The following is a 23,188-nucleotide window of genomic DNA, read 5'->3' as shown; positions in this document are numbered from 1 at the left end:
ATGCCACCAATCAAACCTAGTGCCGTTTTCACATCCAAGGCAGATATGGCTACCCTTGAAAAAAAAAATAATGTTTCAGTCCTCCAGATTCAAAATAAAGTGTTAATTTAAATCAGAGCATGCGAAATTGTCTTATATAGGAACATATCAAACCACCTGCTCCAGTATTGCTCTCCAGTTTCCAATGGGAGTTTGGTTTCAAGCCCGACCTGAGAATGCTGAAAACTAAATCAATACAAGGGAAGGAATTGTGGTGCATGGAGACACCAAGCTTCCTGGGGATGAGTGTGGAGACAGAACCGTTGGAGGGAATGGAGATCATATTCAGAAACTGTGGTGCAGGCTGGTGAGCAGCCAGCTGCAGCCAGCTGCAACAAATCACTCTGACCAAGAGGTCATGAGTTCGAGGCCAGCTCGGAGCCTGTGTTTGTCTCGGTCTTTATTCTATGTTAAGGCATTGAATGTTTGCCCTTCGGGGTGAGAAAGAAGGGTGGAATATAAATACTGTAAATAAATAAATAAACAAACAATGAAAGGGGTGAGACACAGACTTGGATAGAAATGTGTGACTCAGCACCACGTCTCCAAACTGAAACATCATAAGGGACTTGGGGATGTCATTTCTGAACGATGGATAGATGGATGCAGCGTTCTGGATTCTGACCTGGAGGATGGGTTGCACGGAAGAGATCTGGAAATTGTTTGCTCCCCAGTCTTCACAGTTGCGGTAGACTCCTTTCTCCAGGATATACTGCTCCCCGGAGAAGTTCTTGCCTTCATAGGCCACCCACCTGGCCATGAGAGCAAAACGACATCAATCTCCATGTTAATGACCCCGTTTCCAAAGCATTCACAACCTGTTGAATGTCTTGCAAGTGAAGCCATTCCTTCACAACGTTGGAGCCAAACCAGCTCCGGAACATGAACTGTCTACAGATGTCCATGTTCATAGTTCCAATTCTCGGTTCCCATGTACGAGGGCTATCCAGAAAGTAGATTACGTTTTGGAAATAAAAATGAACAAAGTATAAGAGAAAACCTTTACCATATGTAGTTGAAAGCCAGACCCAAATACCACTTCTCAACATAGTCCCCATTGAAATCTAGGCACTTCCCATAGCGATAAAAGGATACAAGGACTTGAGGATTCTGGATGAATGGATTTTAATCTTGGACATTCTTAAAATTTTATATAATGTGATTTTATTTTGTAATGGTATCTGTTTTATACGAACTGTTTTGTAGATTGTTTTATATGAATTGTTGTTTTTACATTGTTTTTAGGCATTGAATTTTTGCCACTTACTGTAAGCCGCTTTGAGTCTCTTCAGAGAGAAAGGCGGGGTAAAAGTGATGTAAATAAATAAATAAATAAATAAATAAGTTTGGAAAGTCCTTCCCCACCAAACTTTGCCACTTGGCTTGCATCCTCAACCAGGCGGGCGTCTCTTTTTGCAGCTGCGCATGTGCATGCACTCAACTTTCCCCCACGGTCGTCCTGGATCACTCTTCTAAGGTTTTGCAAGAAGCACACCTTTCCTGTCCCAAAAAACGGTCGCCATAACCTTCCTTGCAAGCATTTGCAAAACAGAAGAGAGATCCAGAATGAGCGTGGGGTAAAGTTGAGCGCATGCACATGCGCAGCTGCCGGAAGGGACACCGGCCTGGTTGAGGACGCAAGCCAAGTGGCAAAGTTTGGTGGGGAAGGACTTTCCAAACTCTTTTATCGCTATGAGATGTGCTTAGATTTCAATGGGGACTATGTTGAGAAGTGGTATTTGGGTCTGGCTTTCAACTGCTATGGTAAATGTTTTCTCCTATACTTTGTTCATTTTTAATTCCAAAACGTAATCTACTTTCTGGCTAGCCCTTGTATATCTTTACTTAACCTATCATCCTACAAACATGTGGCATTATAACTTCACCCATTCCTAGCCAGAATCATGTACCTGTTGCCTTTGAATTTGTCTTCCATGGAGCCAGATTGGTTGCAAACCATTCTTATACAACCCACTGTCCTCTTGACTATTTGAGTAGTTAGTTGCCTGCTTTTTCCAACTACCCTCCCATTCAGGCCCCCTTCCCTTTTAGATTATTTCCCTCAGCCTTTCCACGAGTGAAACTCACACTCCGTTCTGAACATGGATGGACTGTGTCGTGGTCCCGTAATTGGCCAGTTCGACGTCCGGCAGGGCTTCGCTGAGCTCAATGCTGGGACCCTCTTCAAAGTCCATGGCTTCAAACAGCACAAGGGCCGGGTCCAAGAAGTCCTGCCCAGGGAAGAAGCATCACAGGCAAATGTGTCATGTCACTATTTGAAATCACAACCATATAAAATAACAACCCTACTGGAAGGGGGGGTTCCCGTTACGTGCTCTCAAAGTATCGAAAGAAACGAAGCAAACGGGAGAAACAAATTTCATGCACAATTCTAATCTCTATACATATTCAAGTATTTCAACGTCCAGAAAAGTCCAACATCCAGAAAAGTCCCTTCGGGTGAGAAGGGCAAGATATAAATATTGGAAATAAATAAATAAATAAAAAGTATGGAACACTTTCGGTCTTCAGCATTTCAGATAAAACTGGGAAAATATTGACTCCAGTATAAGTAAAGATACCAATAAAATTACATTAACTGAGGCATCAGTAGTTTAAATGTTTTTGAATCTTTACATCAAACTGTAATTTAAGATATGACTGTTCAACTCTGATTAAATCATTATTTTCCTCTTCTTCAATGTAAATGTGCTTATGTATCCTTTTAATAGTACAGTAGAGTCTCACTTATCCAAGCCTCGCTTATCCAAGCCTCTGGATTATCCAATTCATTTTTGTAGTCAATGTTTTCAATATATCGTGATATTTTGGTGCTAAATTCATAAATACAGTAATTACAACATAACATTACTGCCTATTGAACTACTTTTTCTGTCAAATTTGTTGTATAACATGATGTTTTGGTGCTTAATTGGTAAAATCATAACCTAATTTGATGTTTAATAGGCTTTTCCTTAATCCCTCCTTATTATCCAAGATATTCGCTTATCCAAGCTTCTGCCGGCCCGTTTAGCTTGGATAAGTGAGACTCTACTGTAACAGAGTTAAATAATAAATGTAGTAAATAAATACATGTAATAATAGAGTAAAATAATAAATGTATTAATAATAAGAAAAATAGAGTAAAATAAATGTAAAAGTAACAACAATAATAGAGTAAAATAATAAATGTAATAATAATAATTAATAGAATAAAATAATAAATGTAACAATACCAATAATAATAGAGAAAAATAATAAATATACCATATATACTTGAGTATAAGCCGACCTGAATATAAGTCCACCAGGATCCTCACTCGAGTATAAGCTGAGGAGGGTTTTTTTCTGTCCTAAAAAAGGGCTGAAAAACTAGGCTTATACTCGAGTATATACAGTATATTATTATTATGCCAATAGATTTGTCCATTGGCACTGGCTTCAACTGACACATATGGCACAAATAAAGAAAAGCTTGTTCTCCCAGTACTGTAAATCTTGCATCCCGACCCCAGGAGCAGGCATGCATTCTCACCGTCCGGATCAGCCGAAGAGACATCAGGCGATCATTGTAGCCTCCCCACTGGTTCCAGTCGTTGTACTCGCCTTCCTCCAGCAGATACTGGTGCCCACGGAAACCTTCCTTCTCGTAACCAACCCAGCTGGAGAAGGAAACAGTCTGGCATTAGGAACACAATGGACTGGGGAGAAAGATTATTAGTCTCCCTGTCGCACCTCAGACTAGTTCACCTTGCTGTAGACACCAGGCAGCACACAGTAGATCGTCTTTTGTAATTTTATTGAGCAAAAAGCAGAATATATATAGTATCAAAGCAGGCAAAAATATAGTTCCAAAAGTAGTTGCAAAATAGAGTCAGTAAATCCAATAATCCATAGACAAGAAGCAATAGTCCATTCCCAAAGATACACAAATCCAAAGGTTACAAGGATTCACGAACAAGAGTACATCCAAAGCATAAGTAGCATGAAGACATAGACCATCTACCCTGATGAAGCGAGAATTTGCTTTGACAAAGATTTGCCCTTCAACACAGTTTTAAAAAGCAACCCAAAAATGCATTCTTTTTCCCTTCACTGGCCTCCCTTTCCCCAGCTAATCTAAGACTTGGCTGTGGCATTCCTTTCCATTGTAAACGATCAGCCCGAGGGAGCAACGGGCCTTCAGACTCGCCCTGGCCATCAAGGCCAAACTCTTCATTGCCATTATCTTGCACCTGAACCTGAGCCTGAGACAGATCAAGCTCATTATTTCCCATGGGAATGTTTCCTTGGTTCCCATCCGTGACAGGCTGCATCTATAGCTCATCAACAGGCTGTACTTCTGAACCAGACTGTGTCTGAATTCCATAATTCCTCACAGCATCATCCTGAAACTCATCTTGAATCCCATCATCTGACACCTGCATCTGTAATCCAAAATCCCCTTCCTCATCTTCACTCTGGAACTGCTGCTGAGTCACAACACTCCCTTACTTTCTGCACTGGGCCCTGAGTCTCGGTGCTCTTCTCCAGTCCTTAGAGCAAAGGGAGAAATCTCAGGCTGAGAGCACTGCCTTGAGAAATGCCTGTACTATTTTTATTCAATGTATTATCATGTTGATTAACCTCACTGGGATATTCTTCTTGTTGTAACATCATCCTTGCAATACCAGCTAGACCTACTCTCCGACCTGCTCATTCATCAGTCTCTGATTTTCATCCTGAACTTTTAGGACCATGGAAACTGCTGACTTGACAAACCTATTCTGGGGGTGTGGTTATCTCTGCGCCTCCTCTTGCTTAGCTCACTGGACAGCAAGCAACATTATTTGCTCCAAGAATCAACCCCAAAAGCCGGGCTGTGGCGCAGCTGGCTAGTAACCAGCTGCTATAAATCACTACTGACCGAGAGGTCATGAGTTCGAAGCCCGGGTCGGGTTAAGCCTCCGACCATAAAAAAAAAATAGCCCCGGCTTGCTGTTGACCTAGCAGCCCCGAAAGACAGTTGCATCTGTCAAGTAGGGAAAATTTAGGTACGCTTTATGCGGGAGGCTAATTTAACTAATCTACAACACCATAAAACTGCTCACGAGGAAAAGAAGAGGAAGAACAGCCACCAATGGACGGTGAAGCAACAGCTCCCCCTGTGGCCGGAATCGTGAAGCTGGAAAGATGTTAAAAATGCCTCTGTGTCTCTCTAAAACTGAATGTTGTTTGTCTGTTGGCATTGAATGTTTGCCATATATGTGTTCATTGTAATCCGCCCTGAGTCCCCTTCGGGGTGAGAAAGAAGGGCGGAATATAAATACTGTAAATAAATAAATAAATAAATAAATAATTGGAAGTCCTAGTTTAAATTTCACAAAAAGTCTGGATTTAGTCAACTTGATATCTCCAGCAAAGATGCCATTTCTCCCTTCCATGGCAAGCAGGTGGATGAAAAGGAAAAGAGGAAATGGCAAAAGGGTGTGATACAGGGCTAGGGATATAAATAGAGACATAAATCCTTCCTCAGCTTGTTCTCATGCATAAGAATGAAAAACTGCAACTATTATTTCCTTGTCTCTGAGAGACGGCGAGGTGCTTTATTTTCTGCTGATGTCACCAATTGTTCTCACATAGGTAACAAGGATTTCCCCACATATTACGTAACGTTGCACTAATTAGCGCCTCACTGCATGGGCTTTTCAAAATTGGAAATATAAGACAGCTCATTTGCATTTTTTCTGCTCAATCAGCATATAAGTTTGAACATTGGGTTACAGGTCTGTTGGAAACTAGTCAAGTGGGGTTAATATATCTGTAGAATAATGTCCAGGGTGAGAGAAAGAACTCTTGTTTGTTGGAGGCAAGTGAGAATGTTGCAATTGTCCACCTTGATTAGCATTGAATGGCCTTGCAGTTTCAAAGCCTGGCTGCTTCCTGCCTGGGGGGAATCTTTGGTTGGAAGGTTACCTGGCCCTGATTGTTTCCTGTCTGGAATTCCCAGTCTGTTTTCTGGGGATTGTTCGTTGGGGATTTCAACAAAGGATTCCCCCAGGCAGGAAGCAGCCAGGCTTTGAAGCTGCAAGCCTATTCAATGATAACCAAGGTGGCCAATGGCAACATTCACACTTTCCTCAAACAGGAGTTCTTTATCCCATCCAGGACATTATTCCATATATATATATATATATAGGCAATGAAATTTCGGCCTAGGACAAAACAACAAAACTACACATCCCAAAAACACTAAACTTGGCAGCACAACCCGTCATCCATGCCTCTACGTTCATACAACAAAAAGAAAAGAAAAATAAAGTCCTAATTAGAGGGAGAGGAATAATTGTTTTTATCCAATTGCTGCCAGTTAGAAGGCTAAGCTCTGCCCACTTGGTCTCCTAGCAACCCACTCAGCCCAGGGGACAGGCAGAGTTAGGCCCCACTTAGGCCTCTTCCACACTGCCTATAAAATACAGATTATCAGATTTTAACTGGATTATATGGCAGTGTAGACTGAAGGCCCTTCCCCACAGCTATATAACCCATTTATAATGGACTTAATGTAAGGTAAAACCTTTACCCTTTACCTTAACTACCACCAGTTCCTCAATACTTTATTTTCCATACCACCAGACTTCGCCACAGCAACGTGTGGCCGGGCACAGCTAGTGTGTGTGTGTGTGTATGTGTGTGTGTGTGTGTGTATGTGTGTGTGTGTGTGTGTGTGTGTGTGTGTGTGTGTGTGTGTGTATATATATATATATATATATATATATATATATATATATATATATATGTGTGTGTGTCCCACTTGCCTAGTTTGCCATCCTGGGGGAGAAGAGCGGTATATAAATAAATAAATAAATAAATAAATAAACAGATGTGGGTGAAACATCAGGAGAGAATGCTTCTACAACATGGCCATACAGCCTGGAAAACTCACAACTACCCACTGTTTTAACTTGTTTTTAATCTCCATTTTAATATATATATATATATATATATATATATATATATATATAATTTTTTAAATTATGTTTTAACATGTGAATTCAGAAGTGTTTTCCCCGTTGCATTGTGCTTTTCAAATGTTGCATGCCACTTCGGATCCCGTGTTGAAAGAAAGGCAGAGTATGGAAGGAAGGAAGGAATAATAATAAGGTGGGTCGACAAGGCAATTTTCCATGTTCAATTAATGCATCATTCCTGTTTCTGACACTCACCAGCCACCCATGATTTTCAAAGATCCCACGGTGGGTATTTTGCAGTCCTGGCTGTTTTCTGGCTTGCTCACGTTGTATATATCTCGGCTGACTTCCCAGCTCCTGCCCTGGAAGTGAGGCTTCTCATAAATCACAAGCTGCAGGTAAAGAGAGACAAGTAAGGCGTAAAGACCAAGAAGGATATCAGGGTGAATGTTACTGACCAATCTATAAGCTTTTCTAATTTAAAGCAATTTATAAATACAATGAAGTTTATAGTAGGCTGCTAGGGATTGTGGGAGTTGGAGTCCAAAACACCTGGAGCTGCATCAGTGAGTTTCCAGGGGGGAAAAAAACCATTATAGCCAAATAAGTACAAATATAATATTAGTCCCTGGCATCTGGTCTACCCAATGGAGAAAGCAATTAATATAGTGCTTTTAATTCCACTAATTGTGCTGGGTTTTGATATCATCCTGTATATGTCTTTGGCGTTGATTCTTGGTTTAATTGTCTTGATGTCCTGGCAATGCATTTATTTTGAAGTTTTGAGAAGTTTTGAAAAGTTTTGAAAAGTTTTGAAAAGTTTTGAAAAGTTTCGAAAAGTTTTTGAAAAGTTTCAAAGTTTATAAATACAATGAAGTATATAGTAGGCTGTTAGGGATTGTGGGAGTTGGAGTCCAAAACACCTGGAGCTGCATCAGTGAGTTTCCAGGGAAAAAACCCATTATAGCCAAATAAGTACAAATATAATATTAGTCCCTGGCATCTGGTTTAGCCAGTGGAGAAAACAATTAATATATTTCTTTTAATTCCACTAATTGTGTTGGGTTTTGATATAATTCTGTATATGTTTTTGGCTTTGATTCTTGGTTTAATTGTCTTGATGTCCTGGCAGTGCATTTATTTTGAAGTTTTGAAGTTTTGAAAAGTTTCGCAAAGTTTCGAAAAGTTTCAGTTTTGAAAAGTTTTAAAGTTTCAAAAAGTTTCCAAAAGTTTCAAAGTTTTACATTTCCCGACCCTTAGACCTGATGTGTTGTGCAGGACCGTGTCCCTCTTCTTATGAGCTGGTCATTGACCGTCATAAAGTGAACTAAAAAAAATAATATATCAAAGATTGCCTGCAATCACCTTCAATTCTGTGACGATAAATATTGCTTTTGCCCTGGAGACAAGTTTTGGGATTTTAAAGAGTGTTTCCTCCCCCAACTTCTGACACTTTTGTGCAATTAAATATTTTTCCTGCAACTATTAGGGTTAGAAAAAAAGCCAGTCCATTTCTAAAACAGGAAATATTGCTGATATTACGGCTTCATAATTGCCACAAGGGTTAACCAACCGGCTCATTGCACAGCTGGCCAAGGAAGATGGTTTTTAATGGGAACGAGAAGAACAGGTTTCCCTGATTCAGTCTGAAAAACATTCACACCTGTTGCTAGTCTTCTTAGTCCAGGCATGGGCAAACTTTGGCCCTCTAAGCGTTTTAAATTTAAAACTTCGAAACTTTGAAACTTTTGGAAACTTTTGGAAACTTTTGGAAACTCCCAGAATTCCTAAGAGCCTCAGGAATTTTCCTTTCCCCCCTCAGTCACTTAAGCTCTTCTTGGCATGGGTTCACTTACCTTGGGTTCTCCGGCCTTTTCTACTACAGGACACCCCTGAAATAAAAATAAATCAAAATGTGAAATCTATGTATAAAGGAATTGGACCAACTTCTATCTCTTCTCCATTCCTAATTTCACCGAGATGAAGAAGAAGAAGAGAAGGTAAAGAGGTCCACCATCAGCCTTCCTGAAAAACCAGCCCCACCTCACCTTGTCTTTTGATAGATCAGCGTTTCTAGTCTAGGCGGCCGGATGAAGAAGACAAACCACATCCAGTTGAATTATATATAATGACTATATTAAATGTAGTCATTATAGGAACCGCAGAAACGTGTGCCTAGGTTTTCTGGTTTTCTTTTGCCTTTCTTTGGTCTTGCAGTTTCAACACCTAGCTGCTTCCTGCCTGGGGGAATCCTTTGTTGGGAGGTGTTAGGGCTATTGCTTGAGTATATTTTAATGTAGTATATGTTTTATGATTTTTTGTTTAGATATTTTAAATGTATTTACGTGATTGTATTTTACTGTGTATTGCTGGGCTTGGTCTCCATGTGAGCCGCCCCGAGTCCCTTCGGGGAGATGGGGCGGGATATAAGAATAAAATTGTTGTTGTTGTTGTTGTTGTTAGCTGGCCCTGATGAAGGTGGCCAGTTGCAACATTCACACTCGCCTCCAACAGACAAAGAATTCTTTCTCCCACACTGGACATCATTCCAGGATATATATATATGGTTGGAGTTACACTTATAAAATTTACCTGTTCCAACAAAGGATTCCCCGGGCAGACTGTGAAGCTGCAAGGCTATTCAATGCTAAGCAAGGTGGCCAATTGCAACATTCACACTTGCCTCCAACAGATAAGAGTTATTTCTCCCATCCTGGACATCATTCCCCAGATATATAAACCCCACTTGACTATTTTCCAACAGACTTCACAACCTCTGAGGATGCCTGATATAGATGTGGGTGAAATGTCAGGAGAAAATGCTTCTGGAAGATGACCATACAGCCCAGAAAACTCATAGCAACCCAGTCATTCCGGCCATGAAAGCCTTTGACATTATAATAATGATGTTGATGATAATAATTATAACACTGGTAATAACATGCCATGCTAATTTTATATATATATATATATATATATATATATATATATATATATATATATCTCCACACACACACACACACACACACACATACATACACAATAATTTATAAATAAATAATATATTGTATATACTTCTAATATTGATAATAATATTATAATGTAATACAATATTATACTAATAATAATACAATATAATAATATTAATTATATATTACATAGTAAATGTAATATTACTAATAATATTACCATATAATGATATAGTACAATATAGTAATTTAATGCTTATATTGTGCTATGCTAATAATATATTGTATGGACATTGGATTTGTAAGCCGCTCCGGGGTGAGAAGAGCGGGATATAAATGTAGCAAATAAATAAATAAATTCTGAGTTTTAGTTTTCTAATTGTTATAACTACAGTAGAGTCTCATTTATCCAACATAAATGGGCCGGCAGAACGTTGGATAAGTGAATATGTTAGATAATGAGGGATTAAGGAAAAGCCTATTAAACATCAAATTAGGTTATGATTTTACAAATTAAGCATCAAAACATCATGTTATACAACAAATTTGACAGAAAAAGTAGTTCAATACACAGTAATGCTATGTAGTAATTACTGTATTTACAAATTTAGCACCAAAATATCACGATATATTGAAAACATTGACTACAAAAATAATGGATAATCCAGAATGTTGGATAAGCGAGTGTTGGATAAGTGAGACTCTACTGTATAACATTCACGAGTGTCCATTAGGTTGCTAAAGGAGGGATTTTTCAAGGAGGAAACTCTAGAGTAGGTTTCTGTGTAAAAGGACTTCTGAGATTGATTCTGGTTGCATTCTAGAAGCATTCTCTCCTGATGTTTCACCCACATCTATGGCAAGCATCCTCAGGGGTTGAGGGTAATACTTTGTGTCTTAAATCTTTGCAAATGTCAGCCTGCCCGAACGATGATTTTGCACAAGGTCCTATAACTGGATGTCGGGACTCAATCCCACAAGATTTGATATCTTGACCCTTTAACACAGGCAAGGTTCAGAGGAATACTTACGAGTTTAATGGGATGTATGGAGCAGACAGAGGAGTCCTTTGCACCCCAGGCCTGCAAACTGGGATACCCACCAGGCTCCAAAACATAGGGATCGTCATCAAAGTAGGGCTTCGAATAAACAAGCCACCTGTGGATGCGCATAAGACAGCATGAGCATAACACATCTCCCCACATGTCCCCAAAGGCTGAGGTTTGAACTTCTCAGGCAGAACTTGGAGCTTGATTGTCTCCTGCCAGTTTACATTTGTTCAGTTGATGTGTCCCTGTTGTTGTGCTTCCCGCTTTATTGCACTTTATTGCTCCATCTCTTGAAATATCATCCAGATATGGTAAGCAACACACACATAGATTTAATAATATACTGTATCTATATATATAAAAGAGTGATGGCATCAGGGCAGCGGACAAAACAACAAAACTACAGGCCCCCCAACCTCGAAATTTGACAACACAACCCATCATTCACAGCTCTAGGTTGATACAACAAAAAGAAAAGAAAAATAAAGTCCTATTTACAGGGAGATAAATAATAGTTTTTATCCAATTGCTGCCAGTTTGAAGGCTAAGCTCCGCCCACTTGGTCTCCTAGCAACCTACTCAGCCCAGGGGACAGGCAGACTTAGGCCTCACTTAGGCCTCTTCCACAGATTATCAGATTTTAACTGGATTATATGGCAGTGTAGACTCAAGGCCCTTCCACACAGCTATATAACCCATTTAGAATCTTATATTATCTGCTTTGAACTGGATTATCTTGACTCCACACTGCCATATAATCCACTTCATTGTGCATACTAAACATAAAGACAACCATACAACAGACATTCAATACCACCACTACCTCAACCATTTCTCACCAACACCACCAGACAACGCCACAGCAATGTGTGGCCGTGCACAGCTAGTATATATATAAGATGTATCTCTTACAGGCCAGAATATACGATGATAGATGCAGCTTTCAAGGGCTTGCTGTACATCCGTGTGTCTTCCGAGGAATCAGTGAACCTCTGTTTCGTGCCTTCTCCGTTTTCCTCGGAAAATAAACTGATTTCAGGCAACTTATAGTCCTGGAACGGAAAGACATTTCCACCATTAGAGAGCTAAAGAATGCTTGTTTGCTGACCAAGCTGATTCACAGCATCTAAAAATACAAAATTCCAAAATTGCTCCGAGATCTGACTATTAAACTACCAAAACCAGGCATGGGCAAACTTGAGCTCTCCAAGTGTCTTGGGCTGCAACTCCCATAATTTCTAACAGCCTCGGCACCTTCCTTTTCTCCCTCAGCTGCTGATGGGCTTTCCAGGAGAAAGATCTATAGCATAGCGGGACAAACTGCCTGCTAAAGTCACTGACAGAATGAGCTCTTGCCGTCAGACTAGCTTCTGCCTACCTAGCGGTTCGAAAATAGCAACGTGAGTAGATAAATAGGTACCACTTTAGCGGGGAGGTAAAAAGGCACCTCTGAAAAACAGAGGTTTGATTGACAAGCTTCTTGGCATAGAAGAATGGAATGACAGCACCTCCACATGGCCGAGTCGAGCACAGCCTCCAGATGCCGGAAATGAAAGAGGGAAGCCTTGCCTCTGTTTATGTATCATTAGCTTAGCTTCTGCCTACCTAGTGGTTCGAAAATAGCAAAGTGAGTAGATAAATAGGTACCACTTTAGCGGGAAAGTAAAAACATGCCAGAGGTTTGATTGACAAGCTCCTCAGCATGGAAGAATGGAACAACATCACCTCCCCATGGCCGAGTCAAGAACAGCCTCCAGATGCCAGAAATGAAAGAGAGAAGCCTTGCCTCTGTTTATGTATCGTCAGCCTAGCTTCTGCCTACTTAGCGGTTCGAAAATAGCAACGTGAGTAGATAAATAGGTACCACTTTAGTGGGAAAGTAAAAAGATGCCCCTGAAAAACATGCTGGCGGTTTGATTGACAAGCTCCTCAGCATGGAAGAATGGAACAACAACACCTCCCCAAAGAATGGAACAACAACACATGGCCAAGTCGAGCACAGCCTCCAGATGCCGGAAATGAAAGAAGGAAGCCTTGTCTCTGTTTATGTATTGTCAGCCTAGCTTCTGCCTACCTAGCGGTTCAAAAATAGCAACGTGAATAGATAAATAGGTACCACTTTATGGGAAGGTAAAAAGACGCCCCTGCAAAACATGGTGGCGGTTTGATTGACAGGCTCCTCGGCGTGGAAGAATGGAACAACAGCACCTCCCCATGGCCGAGTCGAGCACAGCCTCCAGATGCCGGAAATGAAAGAGGGAAGCCTTACCTCTGTTTATGTCTTGTCTGCCTATGTTAATTGTATAATGGCTTTGAATGTTTGCCATATATATGAACCTGCTTTGAGTCCCCTTGGGGAGATAGAGTGGAACATAAATAAAGTATATTATTTAACAGAAAGTGAACTTTTCTGCTGCTTACTTTCACGACCCGCTTGAGCGAACCGATACAGAACGGCACATCCTCCGCTTCTTCTTCTTCTTCCCCTTCTTTGTGGTATATTCTCCACGGGTTCGTGATCTCCACATCGCCTTCGGCCAGCACACACTTCCTTCCGTAATACCGTGGCTTCTCGTACATCACCCAGCTGGAAGCCCCAAGAAATTGCTCATTGGGTTAGTCCCAAATGCAGGGCCGGGCTAGTTGTACACAATCCGGTCCCTCCCCACCCTTTTCCCTTCCTTGTGGTGACACTACGGTTATCAAACCTATCTTACATACTTCTTGTTTACTTGAATTTTCAAATGTGATTGGGAAATATCATTCTGGACTACATTGCATCATGACAAATATTCCATATATCCCAATTTGGCTGTTTATATTGTCATAGAAATAGCTAAGACACAACTATTTTTTCCAGAACGTAGGTTCAACAAAGATCAAACAAGGGAAAGAGTCACATTTGCACCCAAGCAAAATACAGTAGAGTCTCACTTATCTGACATAAACAGGCCAACAGAACATTGGATAAGCGAAAATGTTGGATAATCAGGAGGTATTAAGGAAAAGCCTATTAAACATCAAATTACGTTATGAATTTAGGTAGTATCATCATTTTGCATGCTTTTAGCCTAGTTGTAATGTCCCATTTCCATTTTTCCACTCACTGATTTGTTTACTTACTTTTTTCCATAAATGGTTATAATTTGTCTGAATTATATTATTTAGGTTTTTAGGGATGTAAACGCCTAGGTATTTTAACTTCTTTTCCTCCCGTTTCACCTCTAGGATAGATTGAACTTCTTCAGGTTTTTATATAAAATTTCTGATCTTTCAATATTAATACCAAGGCCTGAAATCCTAGAATTTTAAAAGTATTTTTGTTGCTGCCTTTACAGAGTCCTCTATTCCGCCTATAAGGACTAGTGCATCATCTACATATAAATTAATTTTTATTTCTTCTCTATCCATCTTATACCCTTTTATATTTTTGGCTGACCTAATTAGGTTGGCTAAGGGTTCTATCACTAACACTTTATATCAGGCAGTTTCACCTACCTCCACCTGACAAAATCTGTCCCCAGGGCTTCCAGGTATTCTATGATATGCTCCCCAAGAAGTTACTTAGAAAATTCTTGGAGAAATATTACCTATCTAAGAATTTCCTAGATCCTCCAGGGCTAATCTATGGTAACTTCCGGTGGAAGCAATACATTTCAATAGGGCTCGATATTACCCAAAGTTTCCCATGTTCATGATATTTTCAGGAATATATTCCCTTCGGATATGGGGAAGGGGGGGTCATATTGTGTATGCAAATACAGATTTTCCAAACTCCCAAAATCCAAAAAACTTCTGGTCCCAGTAATTTCAGATAAGGGATATTCAACCTTCAATAAATAAATCTGCAAGTAAAATCAAAACAAAAAGAAGTAGAAATGCAATCGTTTCAGAAACGTTTCCACCTTCTGGAAGAGTTCTTATTTTTATCAGTATGATGTTAGTTAGAACAGGATGATGGAGTGTGTGACTACCTCAAGGCCACCCAAGGAGTTCCATGATAGTCATAATCATCATGTCCAACCTGTTGTATTTTCTTCCAGGGATTTTCCCCATTTCAACCCAGAGTCTGCTTTTCCACCTGTTTGTAAAGACACAACCCTTTATGGTACAATTTCCAGCAAGTCAAGCAACGGTTCGCTTACCCTCCTCGGACCACGCGGATGGAAATGGTTTGGGAGAGAGGCCAGGATGTGGCATCAGGAATATCACCCCAGATTTCCCTCTTTTGCCCCCCAAAGCCTGACTCCGAATACAGAATGATCTATAATTAGTGAGTAAGAGAAGAAAAAGGAGAAAGAGAGAGAAGGTTACCAACAATGTAGTCTCCAGAACTTGTAAACATTGCTTTTTGAACCAAAACTCCCCCAATCCATAATGTCATGGAAAGATTCTGGCGTTTCTTGTTCCCCAAAACAACTATGATGGTATCATTTCCACCCGTCTCCCAGATATCAATTGGCTTCCATACCTTCCCTGGCCGCACGTTCACCTTCTTGACCGGTTTACTTTCTTCTTGAGGCTGCAGTTGAAACACAAAATCGGAACTTGGGTGAGGAACAAAACAAATCGGAGCTTCATACGTCAGAAACATCTGGTTTCATTGGAAACCGATGAAAGAATACTTACAAAAAGAGAAAATTAATTTCTATATAAAGTTGGACTAAGGAAATTTCCTGGGAAAATAATATAAAGTAAAGGTAGTTAAATATGTGTAACTACAAAAACAAAGGAAATGAAGGGAATAATAATAATAATAATAATAGTCTTGGAAAATGAGCACGCAAAGATATTGTGGGACTTCCGAATCCAGACTGACAAAGTTCTGGAACACAACACACCAGACATCACGGTTGTGGAAAAGAAAAAGGTTTGCATCATTGATGTCGCCATCCCAGGTGACAGTCGCATTGACGAAAAACAACAGGAAAAACTCAGCCGCTCTCAGGACCTCAAGATTGAACTTCAAAGACTCTGGCAGAAACCAGTACAGGTGGTCCCGGTGGTGATGGGCACACTGGGTGCTGTGCCAAAAGATCTCAGCCGGCATTTGGAAACAATAGACATTGACAAAATTACGATCTGCCAGCTGCAAAAGGCCACCCTACTGGGATCTGCACGCATCATCCGAAAATATATCACACAGTCCTAGACACTTGGGAAGTGTTCGACTTGTGATTTTGTGAAACGAAATCCAGTATAACTATCTTGTTTGCTATGAAATAATAATAATAATAATAATAATAATAATAATAATAATAATAATAATAATAATAATAGGACCATATTCAGAGCTCTGGAAGTAAAAAGGACATTATAGCAACTGTATACATGTTAATTATGAGTTGTTGTTATTAGTTTTCTTTTTTTTCTTTTTTCTTCCATTTTTCTCTCCCTTTTTTGTGTGTGTACGAGTGTTTGGTGTAGATGCTGTCGGGTTTACCTTCTTTTATTTTTTATTTTATATATATTTTTATTTTATATATATTTCTCTTTCCCTGTTTAAGATTGCTACTCACTTTGTGTGTTGTGGTCACATATTCCCTCTCTGTTTCCCATCTTCTTGATACCTTCTTGAGGTTTTATTGGTATAATTGTTTTATTGTTGTATCATTGATATTTGATTGTTTTATCGGGCTAGGCCCCATGTAAACCGCCCCGAGCCCCTTCAGGGAGATGGGGCGGGGTATAAAAATAAAGTTGTTGTTGTTGTTGTTATTATTATTATTATTTTTTTTTTTTATTTTTTTATTACCCACCCTTCCCGCCCATCACTCTGGTAAACTGGTGTTAAGATGTCGTGTATGTATTTTATTACATTGAGAAAAGAAATTCTTTATTGTAATAAGAAATGTTCAAGTTGCTTATAAACTTCACAATAAAAAAATATTGCAAAAAAAAAGAAACATCTGGTTTTACATCATCTCTTTCTCTACAGTAGAGTCTCACTTATCCGACACTCGCTTATCCAATGTTCTGGATTATCCAATGCATTTTTGTAGTCAATGTTTTCAATATATCATGATATTTTGGTGCGAAATTCTTAAATACAGTAATTACTACATAGCATTACTGCATATTGAACTACCTTTTCTGCCAAATTTGTTGTATAACATGATGTTTTGGTGCTTAATTTGTAAAATCATAACCTAATTTGATGTTTAATAGGCTTCTCCTTAGTCTCTCCTTATTATCCAACATATTCGCTTATCCAACGATCTGCCGGCCCGTTTATGTTGGATAAGTGAGACTCTACTGTATTTCCATTCCGAATATTGCATGCCAAAGACAAGTGGAAAATAAACTGCCCATTGTTCCAAAATGTTTGCTATGGATTGATTTATAAGTGCTGCAGACTAACAAATAATCTTGCAGTCTGGAAGTCAGACACATCTGCTCCTTGTCCCATTCTGAAGAGGATCCCTTGCCATCCACACCATGCTTTTAATGAGCATCACTGGCTCTTTAGCAGCCATTTGTGGGAAATAAACAACAACATAATGACGGTTAAGTTCTTGCATCCTTTGTTCGGTCATAGCATCACCCAAGGAGATCTGGGTGGTTTTGGCCTTGTAATCATCACCACCATCATCCCTTTGAAGGCAGGTTTTGCACAGGCCTCTTGGCCTCCACCTGACTGACACTGTGCCAGAAATTACAGGCTACAAGTGCAAACGCCAGGTACAGAATTCCAGAAAAGCCCAAGTTACGTGTACTGCAGCATCGTAGACTGATGTAACACACTTGCAAAGAAATGCACACACAGGCATCACAGGCATCATAGAATCCACTTTTCTCCAGTACTCCCAGAACAATCTAGACCAGTGTTTCTCAACCTAGATTCTCAATCGCGAGGGGGATTTCAGAGTGGTCACCAAAGACCATCAGGAAACACATATTTCTGATGGTCTTAGGAACCCAGATCCCTCCAGTATTTTCTGTTGTGTGTGGAAAGTTTGGCCCAATCCTATCGCTGGTGGGGTTCAAGGGGCTCTTTGACTGTAGGTGAACTATAAATCCCAGTAATGACAATTCCCAAATGTCAAGGTCTATTTTCCCCAAATTCCACCAGTCTTCACATTTGGGCATATTGAATATTCGTGCCAAGTTTGGTCCAGATCCATCATTGTTTGAGTCCACAGTGCTCTCTGGATGTAGGTGAACTACAGCTCCCAAACTCAAGCTCAATGCCCACCAAACCCTTCCAATATTTTCTGTTTGTCATGGGAGTTCTGTGCGCCAAGTTTGGTTCAGTTCTATCACTGGTGGAGTTCAGAATGTCCTTTGAGTGTAGGTGAACTATAAATCCCAGCAATGACAACTCCAATATCTCAAGGTCTATTTTCCCCAAACTCCACCAGTATTCACATTTGGGCATATTGAGTATTCATGCCAAGTTTGGTCCAGATCCATCAATGCCTACCAAACCCTTCCAATATTTTCTGTTGGTCATGGGAGTTCTGTGTGCCAAGTTTGGTTCAATTCATCAATGGTGGAGTTTAGAATGATCTTTGATTGTAGGTGGACTATAAATCCCAACAACTACAACTCCCAAATGACAAAATCAATTCCCCTCCCAATGCCACCAGTATTCAAATCTGGATGTGTTGGGTATTTGTGCCAAATTTGGTCCTGTGAATCCTGCATATCAGATATTTACATTACGATACATAACGGTAGCGAAATTATAGTTACGAAGTAGCAACCAAAATAATGTTATTGTTGGGGGACACCACAACATAAGGAATGGTATTAAGGGGTCACGGCTTTAGGAAGGTTGAGAACCTGATTTAGACTGTCTTATCACTGAGTAGCCACCAGCTCAAACTCCTTACTCCTTACACAACATACATTGGCTCACCTGAACATCTGGCCGGGACGTGGACTCTGTGGCCTTGGAGCGAGTGGCCATCTCCTTGGCGTTCCAGCTTGCTCCGAGCACCCGGTAGGAAGGCTCCGCTCGCACCACAGGCTGTGGCAGCTCAGCGCTCCGAAGTTCGTAAGCATTGTCCATCCGAGCCCCACTTGAGAAGACCTGGCATTCCTTTGGGTTGGCCGGGTTCATCAAAACGATAGGGCACCGCATCTCCTGGCCTTTCATGGCATCCCTGAACTGGGACTTCTCCGGAGAGATGAACCTGCTGTAGAGGAGGCTGTTGTCCAGGCGGGAATAAGGCTTGTTGTCGTCGGCCGCCTTCTTGTCAGGGAGGCCGGACAGGAGAGAGACCCCTTTGAGGACGTTGGACCTGATCATGTTGTTCTGGTTGGTCAAGACGACATTGGGGCCCATGACGGTCATTTCCGGATCCCCGGGTCCTTGGTGCAACTTGCCCAGGAAAGAGCCAAATTCCTCTTCGTTCCTGAACGTCCGGCTTTCCCAAGGGTAGAACATCCGGGCCTGGTCTTCGCTGTGCTCGTCCATGCTGAGATAAGGGTTCTCGATTTCCTCCGTCGCTTCTTCTTCGTTGTACTTGAGCCCCTCTCTTTCTTCGGAGGTCTTCTCTTCGGTGATGGCAAGCAACTCTCCGGGAACGGACGCGGGAGGCACCTGTGACCTTAGTGTGATGTGGTCTTCGTGGATGGGAGGAAGAGACGTGTTGCGTGCCAGAGAGGAGAGCCGGGGAGACCGGGGCAGGTGCTTCAAAGCCTTTCGACATTCGGCAGGTCCCATGTTACGGAGAGTGTCCACAAATAGGTCCATGTCCACATACTCCTCTGGTTCCGATTCTGCCGCCCGGTTGCTGTTTCCATGAGGTTTCTGGGAGGAGGTTGTGGTCTCCGCCAACATTGTGCTTGGCTGTGGTGTAAATACCTGTGGATCTTTCCTTGGGCCTCGTTGTTCTTCGGTTATCTCAGTCCACCTGGTGAGTTTCTTGTTCTCTAGAAGAATGTCCTGACCTCCAGATAACGTGGCCATCTCCCCCCGTGATGCATGCCTGTCTTGTGCCGTCCCATTTGCCATGGCGCTCTCTGCAAACAAGCTCCCGTGTGTCCTGAAGACAGGCTTGATGTTCCGGCTGTAGTCTCGCGGAGGAGCAACTCCCTCCCCAAACGTGGTGGCAGCATCTCCGTTTGATGTGAACGTACACCTTTCCCTCTGGGCATCGCTCACGCCGGCATTTCTGGATTGAGTCACGCTGCTTTCTGGCTGCGAACTTGTAGTATGGTTACAAGCATCTGAGAAGGATGTGGAGATGTTTTGTGGCGGCTCGGTCTCAGGGACACCCTCCTGGGGTTGGCTGTTTTCGTTGGGCGGAACGCTTGCGACGACGGAACGGGAGGCAAAGGTGTTCTCTTGCTTGGATTTGCTCCCGCTTCCTGTCGCGGAGCTGGACATGACAATCTCTCGCCCGGCTCTGTAGACGGTAGCAGTCCCGCCTTGCGGTACAATGAGTTGCCTTTCGGATCTATAAACAACCATGTTGCCGCTCTTGGGAGAATACCACTGGGTCTGCGATCTGGCGACAGTGCTGGAGCTGACAACACGGGGCAAGGGACTCAACACGCAAGGCCCCGCAGATGGTTGCGTGTTCGTAGCGTTGAACGATCCTGGAGCGGAGCCGGCACTATTTGACGCATCGTTTTTCTGGATGCCAGAAATATTTTCCTCCTGGGATCCGTTTGCGATGTGCAGCTCTCTCTCCAGGAAGGTGTTAGTAGCACCACCGCCACCAGCATGGTTTTCTCCTTGGGACACCGTTGCGTCATTTGTCTCTTTCTTTTTTGTTGTTACCAGGAGATTTGGCTTCGGCTCCGGGGAATACACTTGCGCGTAGACCGGCCCGTGGGTTGTGCAATCTTTCTGAGGGCTAAGGGAACGGGAACGCTTCCCGCACTGGGAAATGGGAGCAAAACTTCTAGACTCATTCAGAGACGGGGAGCGCTTGCTATCGGCCAGAGAACACGAGAACTTGGCATCAACGCCGGTGGCTTCTGCAGCGGGAAATGGCCATTTGGGATCCGACAGAGAAGAGGAGTCTTTGGCTTCGGTGGAGGTGGACAAGTGCCTTCTCTCAACCAGGGAGGACGAGCACCGAGTAGAGGCTGAAGAAGACAACGGTCCACCATCTGCTGAGTGCTTGGCATTTCCTGGGGAGTATAAGCGCCTGATGTCCGCCACAGAAGGCAAGGACCTGGTGTCTGGAGATGGGGAGGAAGCGTCATAGCTTTCCACCATGGAAAAGGTGTATCGGCCTTCGGTTGGAGAAGGTGGGCCCTGGACATCTCCGGAGGACCGGCGCGAGCGAGCATCTCCAGCGTACCTGGTGTTTGATGGAGACGGAGCTCGCCTGGCGTTGGCCGGAGAATGGGAGCGCCGGGTCCGGGCTGGCGAAGGAGAGCGCCGGGTATCTGACGGAGGACGAGAGCGCCTCTTCTCTGCCCGGGAAAAGGAAGGCCTGGGTTCTACCTCGGCCATGGCCTTCTTGGCTTCTTCTAGGAAAAAGGACCTCCTGCTTTCTATCGTGGGAAGGGTCTGCCTGGCGTTGACCGGAGAAAGGGCTCGCCTGGCTTCTGCCGGAGACCGGGACCGCTTTGGATCTGTCGGAGAAAGCGGGCGCCGGTTCTCGGCCGGAGAAAAGCATCTCTTGGCCCCAGCCGGGGAAACGGATCTCCTGCCGTCCCCGTTCGGCGAAACAGGACTCTTGGCATTTGTTGGGAAACAGGGTTGGGAAGCCTCTTTGGAGAAGCACAAGCGCCTGCTGTGCACGGTGGATGTGGAGCGCCGGAGTTCCGTGGAAGACGGCGAGTCGAGGGCGTCCGTCCCCACAAGGCCCTTCTCCCAGGCCTCCAGGAGCACGGACACGCGAGAGGGGCTTTGGGACCGGGACCCCCCTCTCTCTGCCCGGTGGGGTCCCGCTTTGCTGGGGGAAGGCTTGTCTTCTTGGTTCGGAGAGTCACCAGCCGCTTTCTTCCATTTGAATGAAGTATTCTCATTGGACCGCCCTGGCCGGTGGGAGCTAACGGTGGCTTTTTCCATGTTGCACTCAATGGGAAGCAGGCCTCTCTCGATGTCACGCGGCCTTTCGGGGGGCAACTCCCTTTTGCTGGACGCCTGAGAAATCCCACCCAATTTGCAAAAGCTGGAGAAGAAGAATATGGGAGAGAAGAGAAGACAAGACAGTTAGGTCTGCAAGAGTCAACACATCCCCTAAACTTTTTGCACCTACATTTTTTTCCCAGTATAATAAATTTTATTGAATAATTGTGAATTTTACATATTTGGTACTTAAAACTTCTTATATATTCTTTAACAAATCTGCAGTACAGAATTATATATATCATAGCTCCTATAGTATTTTCACTCTCTAACTATATTACATACTCATATTATTTACCTTTTGTTACCCTTCACCCCAGAACAGCCAATTACAATATTTATTTCCAAAATTCCATTGTTTCTTTTATAGGTTTGTTCCCCTTACCTTCTACATATACAAACTCTATAAATTTTCTCCATATCTTCCCAAAATCATCCTTTTTAAATAACCCTCTTTTAATCTTAGTTTGCCCATGCCTGCTTTGAACCAGATTGTATAAGTCTACACTGCCATATAATCCAGTTCAAAGGATATAATCTGGATTTTATATGGCAGTTTAAAAGGGGCCAAAAATGATTTATAAGAACACTCTTAAACTATTTTAAGTTGAGTTCCCTTTCACAGTGTACAAGGGGCCAAAAATTATCAATATAAATACTTTAAAATATTTTAAGATGAGTTCCCTTTCACATTACATTACATAGTTATAATATTTTGATACCACTTTAATTGGGATTTGTAATTTGTTTGACTTTTGGATGTACTTCTACCTTTTGGCCAGAGCAGGGCAATAGCACACAGCCAATCTTTCCTATTTGCTTATAATTTCGCCGGCTGATGAGTTTTGGTGGACTCCAAAATCTGTCCACTTCTTTGCAAGCTTTTTAAATGCCGCTGATAACCACTTGACTTTTCCTGCTAGGTCAACAAAGTGATCTGTTTTGTGTGCCTGCCTATGTGTATTGGCAGGATTTCAACAGCCAGTAAAATGCAGTGATTTGGTTGCTGAACGAAGGCTCCGAAGACCAGGGTTCGAATGCCTGCTCAGCAATGGAAACCTTCTGGGTGACCGTGGGCAAGTCACACACTCTCAGCCCCAAATGCAACCCCCGTCTGAACAAAGCTTGCCAAGAAAACCCCAG

General features: G+C 42.2%; 1 protein-coding gene across 1 annotated transcript in view; it reads right to left on the bottom strand.

Moving 5' to 3' along the window:
• Window positions 1-23,188, bottom strand: part of crybg2 (crystallin beta-gamma domain containing 2) — a 50,983-nt gene that overhangs the window by 10,245 nt on the left and 17,550 nt on the right. Inside the window, exons 2-12 of the mRNA XM_062962744.1 lie at window positions 18,869-22,088; window positions 15,479-15,529; window positions 15,153-15,271; window positions 13,429-13,594; window positions 11,920-12,059; window positions 10,990-11,116; window positions 8,846-8,881; window positions 7,245-7,381; window positions 3,575-3,701; window positions 2,128-2,270; window positions 665-791 (exon numbers count right to left, since the gene is read on the bottom strand). Coding sequence (XP_062818814.1) covers window positions 665-791; window positions 2,128-2,270; window positions 3,575-3,701; window positions 7,245-7,381; window positions 8,846-8,881; window positions 10,990-11,116; window positions 11,920-12,059; window positions 13,429-13,594; window positions 15,153-15,271; window positions 15,479-15,529; window positions 18,869-22,088 — 4,393 coding nt within the window. The remainder of the gene's footprint in view (window positions 1-664; window positions 792-2,127; window positions 2,271-3,574; window positions 3,702-7,244; window positions 7,382-8,845; window positions 8,882-10,989; window positions 11,117-11,919; window positions 12,060-13,428; window positions 13,595-15,152; window positions 15,272-15,478; window positions 15,530-18,868; window positions 22,089-23,188) is intronic.

The sequence above is a fragment of the Anolis carolinensis genome, unplaced genomic scaffold (assembly GCF_035594765.1).
Source record: "Anolis carolinensis isolate JA03-04 unplaced genomic scaffold, rAnoCar3.1.pri scaffold_10, whole genome shotgun sequence".
Taxonomy (NCBI): domain Eukaryota; kingdom Metazoa; phylum Chordata; class Lepidosauria; order Squamata; family Dactyloidae; genus Anolis; species Anolis carolinensis.
Note: the sequence above shows the minus strand (reverse complement) of the source record. Positions and strands in the feature narration are given on the sequence as shown.